Below are 8,652 nucleotides of genomic sequence, written 5' to 3'. Positions count from 1 at the left end.
ATTTTAAAAAGTCATGGTTTAAATTTTAAGTCTTGTGGTTTAAATTTTAAGTCTTATGGTTTAAATTTTAAGCTTAGTGGTTTAAATTTTAAAAGAGACGTGGTTTAGATTTTAAATGATCATGTTTTATATTTTATATGGTCATGGTTTAGATTTTAAGCCTAGTAGTTTAACTTTTAAGCATTGTAATTTAAATTTTAAAGAGTCGTAGTTTAAATTCAAGCATCGTAGTTTAAATTTTGAAGAGTTGTGGTTTAAATTTTAAAGAGATGTTGTTTAAATTTTAAAGAGACGTTTAAATTTTAAGTCTTGTGGTTTAAATTTTAAAAGATTATGATTTATATTTTATATTGTCGTGATTTAGATTTTAAGCCTTATAGTTTAAATTTTTAAAAGTCGCGGTTTATTTTTAAGGTTTGTGGTTTAAATTTTAAAGAGTGATGGTTTATATTTAAAGCTTTATGGTTTATATTTTGAAGAATTGTGATTTAGATTTTAAGCCTTAGGTTAAACTTTTAAAATGTTGTAATTTAGATTTTATGTCTTGAGGTTTATATTTTATATGATTGTTGTTTGCATTTTAAGATTTGTAATTTACTTTTTAAGCTTTGATTTTTATATTTAAAAAAAATAATTTTTTATAAATTGAATACAATCATATAAATATAATTGTCATACATATATATAACACACTACAATTAAAATGTATTTCCAATTTAACTATAATATACACATACAACAACACTTAAAACCATGCACTCATACAACAATACTTACTTAAAACCATGCACTCAAATAAAGGTAATTTGAAAAGTTCGATGAAGTTCAACTAAATATTTCAAGTCGTACAAGTAGATAGTTATCAACTTTTCCCATTTCAATCCGGATTTCGAATGTCAGACGTTTTCAGCTTCTTTCGAGTTTCAACCATGTAATTGATTTTATTTTCTTAAAATGCTGCAATGATACATCAAATATTTCCTCATAACATTGCTTGCACAATAAAACAAAAGGCATTCATTCTACAAATCTTACGGCATTCTAAGAGTTTCAACATCTAGCTTTTCATTGACATTTCTCTAACAATCTTACCATTCTATTCATTTCCTTTTCAACAATACCCTTTACTCCAACCAAAAAAAAAAAAAGTGATGAACAAAAATGAGCCAATCAGGCAAAGACTTTATTGCTCCATATGTGTGGCCTTTCACTCTGATGCCCACTTCAACATCAAAATACAAACTTTTCCTCCTCTGCTCCAACAGCAAGTAGTCTATCTCCCATCTCTCCAAGAGCAGCTGCCGTTGAGTCACTTATACCAAGAAGATACTGCAAACGGGAGAGCTTTTCAGGTGCTGGTTCACTATTCAGGTATATGGAGTAAAGATCGGCCAGCTCCTCGGGTACCTCCCACGAAAGGGGTTTCGAAGGTACGGCCTTGTCACAAGCCAGCAAGTCATTAAGAGATGAAACCTGCAATAGCAGAAAAACCCAGCTTCAAACATCCACTCTATCCATTTAAATCTACTGGCAAATTCACATGTAGCCTTCAAAAGCATAAGCCTCGTAACAATTACAATAATTAAAATAAGAAGAGAGGAAAGTAGTATTTGTTAACACGTCGTACCACTCCTTGACGATTTCTCTGTCTCAGTAATGAAACAGCCTGGATCAACGAATTTGATAACCTGCTCTGGGCAAGCTCTTTAACAACGCCCCTTGCCTTCTCGGCATTAATGTTAAGATCCAGTGGGATTTTCTGATATACTTCTTCCTCATCGAACTCTCCTGTGCCTGATGAGAAAATTTCATCCACGGTCTTTTTGAAAAGGTTCTCTCTCAAGCTCTCAGAAATCATGTTGTCCAAATCAACACTCGCTTCCTTGAGTTCTCTAATCTGTTTAATGTTCAGTCTTCCCTGACCAATGGCTGTCTCAATAGCAGCTGCCATTTTTGTAGTTGTTATGTTCTTAATGATCTTTTGTGCGTATTGTGAAGGCAAACCAACTTGTTTCTCCAGCTCACTAAGCTGCTCCACTCTGGCCTTTGTCAATTGTCCATCAGCTAAAATCACCTCTGCTTGTTGCCTGAAAGCTTGCTCGGCCAAGCTCCTATGTACTTCAACTATTTCTTTTGCATCCAAATCCAAAATACCACCAAGCTGATTTAGGAAAACATATTCTGAATCATCTTTCTTCGTAGTGATCTGTGCACCAAATGGAATTCTAGTCACTTCCCCGGTTAGACAGAAAAGCAAGTATGTCTTGTATAGGTCAGTCCTATCTCTTTCTGGCAGATCATCCCTAAGAGTTATCTCAGTCTGCCCAGGCTTCCCCATCTTTGCAGCAAGCTCCTTATTAGGCTTTATTTTCCGGAGTGTCTGCAGAGACTCCCATTCTTCATCCTCATCGTCTTCGATGTGTTTCTCTTCCTCCTTTACAGGCTCTTCTGAAGGCATATCAGTATCAGACGATTCCCCTTTAATATCTTTTACCAACTCTGTCACAACCAAGGTGTTAAAAGCAATGAGCTTTTTAAGTTCTTTTGCTGATTCAGTACGATTTCCAGCAGCCCGAGCTCGTTTTATATAGTTGATAAAAATCTTTCGGACCTACATAAATCACAAAGGTGATTAGAAAAAAGAGAGAAGACCAACCGGATGTAATTAAACAATTAAAACAAAGAGAAATAAATGATTGCAGTACTTACAGCCTTACTGGCAATTGACATGGCAGACTCTCTAGTCAATCTCAAACCATGTGCTGCCTTTCTGACAGATTGCTTTAAATCTGCATCATAACCATCCACTCCAGCTGCAATTGCTTCCTTCACAACCTGGATTTGTTTTTAAATATAAATATTAGAGCTAGTTTCAGAAGTGAACTATGAAGTCAGACTAGAGAGCAATACGGACACATATTAGCTACAAAATACAATTTTTGCTCCGTCAAGTTTTCCACGAGCTGGCCATAAATAAAACTCCATCATATAATAATAAAGAAAGCTTACCAGTTCATACTGGCAAAAAAAAAAAAAAATAGAACATTCAATTTATGGTTACCTTCTCAAACAAAGTGCCACAAATATCTGAATGGGCTGCTTCAACTGTCTGCTGAGGTACACAAAGCATGACACGAAGCCTCAGCAAGGCAGCGACATCCGCCTCGCTTAGCTCTCCATCAGCCACACATTGCTGAAGCTTTTGCCGATAAATTTCTTTAGACAGTATTAAAAAAAAAAAAAGTTAGATGCTAATAGTAATAGTGGAAAGGCATAAAGTAAACTATACCTAATTTTTAGACATCACAAATAGAAAACTTGAGCTTCAATATTTACCGATAATATGAGAAATAATAAACAAAATTACCTTCATGAATCTCACTGGCCTTTTGTGGGTCAAAGTGCAGCTCATCACAGAGCTTTTGAAGGAAGGCTGCTTTGCTATCTGCTGCTTCTAAATCACCCCCAGTAACAGCCTGTGAAAGTCGTTTGCGATACGCCTTTGAAGTAACATCAAGCACAACAACTTCTGCTTCTCGTTTTCCTAAGCCAAATATATTCCTTAATTGATTCAAAGAGGATAGCTACATGAACCAAAATGAAAATTATTAGAGCAAACAAGACCATGATAATAAAACATTAACTTAATTTAGAAAAGAAGAAAAAAAGAGAAACACGTCTAACAAAAGGGAAAATTTGGCTATTCAAATGCAGCAGCAGTTGACTAACATAAGAGACGAAGTATGATATTATATGTGGGAACTTCCCTATATATGTAGCAATCTCTCAAGGCTGAAAATTAAATTCTTACTTCTAGTGACTTTTAACTGATAGCAAGTACTATCAGCTCAGTAAATGTTTTCACATTAATAATACTAGTCTTGTAAATTAGCCTGCATTTGCTTAATCCACCATAAGCGAATCAGAAAAAATTAATATAGTAACTCTTAAAAACTATAAGATGCGTTCAGTGAAAATTTCAAAAGGAAAAGAAATAACTCATTACTAGAGCATAAAAGTATCAGCTAACTATAGATTTTACTAAATTATTACAAGCCTGTTTTCGAAACCACAGGCAAGGAGCAAAGTAAGATTGATTGAGAATCCAATAATTATTCTTGTCATCCCAGGAAAAAAGGTCATAGACACCAAAAGCATTATTGGAAAACAAAAATGAAATTATAAATATCAATGTTGTAAGAAGAGGAGACATACAAATAAAAACTAGGGATGAGAGAGAGGGGGTTGTGCTCATAAAGTAATCATTGGATCGTACCACAAAAAGCTGTACACAATTTCCTTTTAAATAATTATCTAGGCATTAAAAAGGCTGTTTGGTACCTTATTTTCTTCCATGCGACCACCAGATAATGCATCTGATACATAGGCTCTAAAAAGAAGCTTTAACTCGTCCATCTTTTTATCACCATACTCACCATCTACATAACATTAGAGCACAAATTCACCAAAAACTTGAGCATTCTTCATGTCAAAAATTACGCCATTACAAATATGCTAGTAGTTATTTTAAATACCATTTCTTTGTATATGGATTAACTTTGTAGGGATCCTTACCTAATAAAAAAACTGGACCAACCCCAGGAGCAAAGCGATTTGAGTCTGGATGGTTCTTCAATGAAATAAGTAAATTATTGAGAGCAAGTACTTTATCAAGCTCCCCCACAACCTGTGTAACTCCCTGACTGGAAATCCCAAGTTTATAAGATAATGCAAATGATACATGCCAGAATACAAGTACTCACAGAAATATCAAACTCCAAGGCTTTTAGCAAACCATTAATCGTGTTGTATGACACAAACATTACTACAAAAGCAACAATGTGTGAAAGTAGAGAGTATACGTGGCTCTTGTTCTAGACTTCAGTGTAGTAAGTGCAGAAGAGATGTGTTTCTCAACCAGTTTCCTTGTATGCTCCCTGAACAAGTCCCCAGCATGCTGCATGAAGCAGAAATATCAAAATAAACACCTATTGACGAGCTGCAGAAAGACTATCAATTGTATACTGAAAAGGTACCTCATCAGAAAGTCGATACAAGAGTTGTGCTTCCCTGAGGCTAAATAGCTGGTCTACACTAATATCTGAGAAAAATGTAGCAAATAATATCATTTAAGGAAAGGTAAAAGAAAACTTCAAATTTAAGCATGTGGATGCGGTATAAACCAATTAATCACATGGATCTAGTGATGCACATGGGGCAGGGAGTGCTCCCCGTCCCCATTTATAATTTTAACCCCTGTCCCCGCCCCATCTCCGCTTATTCCCCGTCGGGAATGGGGTGGGGAATCCCCTATTGGGGCGGGGAATCCCACAATAAACCCATTTATTTAAAAACTCAATTTTAGATGAAAATTTTAAAATAAAAATAGTAAATTAAAATATTACACAATATTTATGATTTAAAATATTAAATATGATCCCAAATAAAATTTAAAATATTAAAAAAGTTACTAATATACTACAATAACACATAAAGAAACATATAAAATATTAAAAAAATATACAATAATTTAAACGGGGGCCCGTCGGAGCGGGGGTGTCATCTACACCCCTGCCCCATTTAACATTCGAGGGTTAAAAATTATCCCCGTCCCCGTCTCGTTCCCCATTTAGACGGGCAGGGGCGGGTTCCCATGGAGAAAATGTGCATCCCTACATGGATCTTTACGTTACAACTTATTTTTTGTTTTAAAATACTGGAGAAATAAATTCATAAACCTCCCTACCGATCACTCCAAGAACTTAAGACTAAGAATGTAACAAACAATTGATCAAATCATTACTTCAACCAAACAAAACAAAAATATAAATAAACAATGCATAGCCAGTCATAGCTCATTTCAACGTTACAACTGATATTAACCCAAAAATTCGGTAAAAACCAATTTATATAAATACAAAGCCATCCTCTTTTAGCTAAATTTGACTAACTTTTCAATTATTTTATTTATTTATTTCAATTTTTTGTATAAAAACAAAATATATATATTAAAGGAATACATAATCAAAGGCTAAATTTTCACAGATTTTAAAATCATTTTAGAATACACAATGGTGTCATATAGTTTTGACATGAATCAAGGGAGTCGGTATAGTTTTCCCGAAGGAATGAATAACATAGAAAGTATCCAATCAGCTCAGAATATAAAAAAACCATCGGAGTGTAATTCATCTAATACAACTAAAGTGCTTAATGCATGACAGTAATACCTGTGCCAACTGAATTCAGCTTAGTGGCATATAGCCTCTGAGCATTATCACGAATAGCAATCTCAACCTGAGAGAAAAAAAATTGTACATATAATTTACATGGGCACTTGGAAAATAAAAATATTAACTACCAAAAGATATAATAATATATACATTGGATACATGTAAGGTTTTGATGAATCCAAATGCAAGTTGTTGGACGAAAGAACTTGACAAAAATGTTAGGAATTACGACCACCTAAGGCAAAAATTAAAAGTACCTGTGAATCAGTGACTTTGAATACTCGTTTCCAAGGTAAAAGGAAAGACGATGCATCTCCAAAAACAAGAGTTGAAACATAAATCAGCTTCTGAAATGCCTGCACTGGAGAATCACTAATAATGCTCAAGCTCCGTATCTTCATCCAGTATTACCTGATATCCCATAGAAACCATAAAGCTCAATAAGTAAACTAGCTGAAAGACCTACCCGACGTTCCTCTAAGTCTCCATCCCGATCTCCAGTCTCAAGCCTTTGCCTAAATAGTCTTCGACCAATCTGGAAACCAACAAGGACTAACCCAGTTTCAGGGATGAGGGATAAAAAGTCATTGAGAGAAACACACACATACATACAATCATGGCCATGGGCTAACTTGAAGTCAATGAAAGCCAACAACATCACACACAGTGATTAGTGAGTACCTCCATATGCATTGCAGCTGCCTCAGGGTCATCAATGCCCAAAGCATTCTTGAAATTTATGATCGTATCAGCTTCATCTCCGCTAAGCTCTTGACTTCCTGGCGGAAGAACAGAAGAAACAAATCTGGAAAGGAAACAACAAATTTTAGGAAAGGAATTCCTTTCTAATTGACAAACCTAAAATGCATAACTTAGAGACTGTGTTTAGCTCACTGGCAATATAGGTCAGAAAGCTCTGCATTAAAAGCCTCGTTCTGCTTGCTCACACCGTATCTAACAACAAAAAATTGAACAGGAAATGAGATTACAAAAACACAGGAGTCATAGTTAGCTACGACAACAATAACACAAATACTAAATGCTTGTCACAATCATAGGCCTAACATTAGCAAATATGAGATAGTGTGAATTTCCCAAATCAACAGTCCAAACAATGCTCATTAAAAAAAAATGAGCTCAAAGAAGAACAATATCCAATGACAGCATATAAAGCCCTCATATACCAACCCCATCAATGATCATTATCCAAATTCTACACAACACTAACATTCATAAAACTATCACGTAACAACCAATTTCATCATTGTGATTGACTTCACTGAAATTGGAAACAAACAACAAATCGCATTTAAAATAAAAAAGGCAATGCATACGAAAACTGACTTCTTGGCAATCGCCTCAATCTCCTCCTTTTTCACAGCTTTGGGGTCGTCGCTCCCGGCCACATAATTGTGCAATTCCACCGCAGCAACCTCAGGAACACATGCGTTCAGAGCATAAGCGGCAGCCCCACTCGCAGCACCAAGCGCCACGGCCCCGCCCAAAGCCGCGTTACGGGACTGGCCGAACCGGAACCCCAACCCGTACCCAGCCGCAACAGCGCCAGCGACTATAATTGCCGAAGTGGCTAGTCTAACCGGCGGCGAAAACTTCTCAACCAAGGGTTGAATCCCTGTGAGCTCCTTTGAGCCTCCGAAAACATTGGGAGGGGGTGAGGTGGCGACGGTTGATTGGTCGGAGGAGGAGGGGGTGGCGGCACTCCGGGGAACGGAGACCCTAAAACGGCGTCGTCGTGAATGGGCAGTGGCGCGGGAGGCGGTGGTTCGAAGAGGGATGGGGTTGAGGAAGGGAGAGCGGAGAAGAGAAGGGCGAGGAGTGGAAGGAGGAGCGAGGAGGGAAGAGGTATTCATGGCTCCCCTGAGAAGAAGGGAGGGAGGAAGAAGACGACGTCGTTTGAGAGGGTTGGAATCTGGAGTTGAATGAAGGTCCCTCCCAGCTGGGGCTAAGGGAAAAGGATTATATAGGGTTTAACGAAGAAGAAGAAGAAGATAAAAGGATAGAAGCGAATTGAAGAAGACAAGATTATATTACTTTACATTACAGTGAATCAGTGATTAGCATTGCAGTATGGACCGGTTGTGTCTAAATGGGCCTTCATTTTTCTCCCCTTAAAATATAACTTATAACATTCTTTTTATGAAAAAAAATAAATAAATTTAACTCATTGTTTTATATAGATTTATACAGAATTTAAGCTCAACTACAACAGAAATTGATGTTTTGCAAAGTACTTTTGTTCTAAAATGTACAAAATTTCAAAATTCATTGTAACTCTTTTTAGCATGCCATTTATCAAATTAATGCTCTAAAATCTGCCTTTGAATCGAATAGTATAAAATAAATATAATGAACATCTACACAGTATAAATAAAATTAAAGAAAAAAAAAAACTAAGCTA

The 8,652-nt window shown here is 36.1% G+C and overlaps 1 protein-coding gene across 1 annotated transcript; it reads right to left on the bottom strand.

The window, feature by feature from the left end:
• Nucleotides 1-966: 966 nt before the first annotated feature.
• LOC133792790 (protein TIC110, chloroplastic) lies at nt 967-8,280 on the bottom strand. The gene is made up of 15 exons (XM_062230735.1): nt 7,578-8,280; nt 7,128-7,187; nt 6,915-7,038; nt 6,700-6,768; nt 6,491-6,589; nt 6,231-6,297; nt 5,037-5,101; nt 4,863-4,957; nt 4,576-4,703; nt 4,342-4,439; nt 3,368-3,584; nt 3,062-3,216; nt 2,710-2,835; nt 1,628-2,611; nt 967-1,473 (listed from the first exon to the last, which is right to left on the bottom strand). Exons 1-15 carry the CDS (start codon nt 8,102-8,104, stop codon nt 1,231-1,233), a joined length of 3,057 nt encoding a protein of 1,018 aa, XP_062086719.1. The 5' UTR covers nt 8,105-8,280; the 3' UTR covers nt 967-1,230.
• Between the last annotated feature and the right edge of the window lie 372 nt (nt 8,281-8,652).

The sequence above is a fragment of the Humulus lupulus genome, chromosome 7 (genome assembly GCF_963169125.1).
Source record: "Humulus lupulus chromosome 7, drHumLupu1.1, whole genome shotgun sequence".
NCBI lineage: Eukaryota > Viridiplantae > Streptophyta > Magnoliopsida > Rosales > Cannabaceae > Humulus > Humulus lupulus.
This window is presented reverse-complemented; position numbering and strand designations above follow the sequence as displayed.

What these genes read in the sequence shown, in the direction of transcription:
- LOC133792790 (XM_062230735.1), bottom strand. Translation starts at nt 8,104, where the DNA reads ATGAATACCTCTTCCCTCCTCGCTCCTCCTTCCACTCCTCGCCCTTCT. An exon ending in TGGTCCAGTTTTTTTATTAG is followed by an intron (nt 4,440 to 4,575) that starts GTAAGGATCCCT and finishes AATGTTATGTAG; the next exon opens with ATGGTGAGTATGGTGATAAA. An exon ending in GTCGCATGGAAGAAAATAAG is followed by an intron (nt 3,585 to 4,341) that starts GTACCAAACAGC and finishes TGGTTCATGTAG; the next exon opens with CTATCCTCTTTGAATCAATT.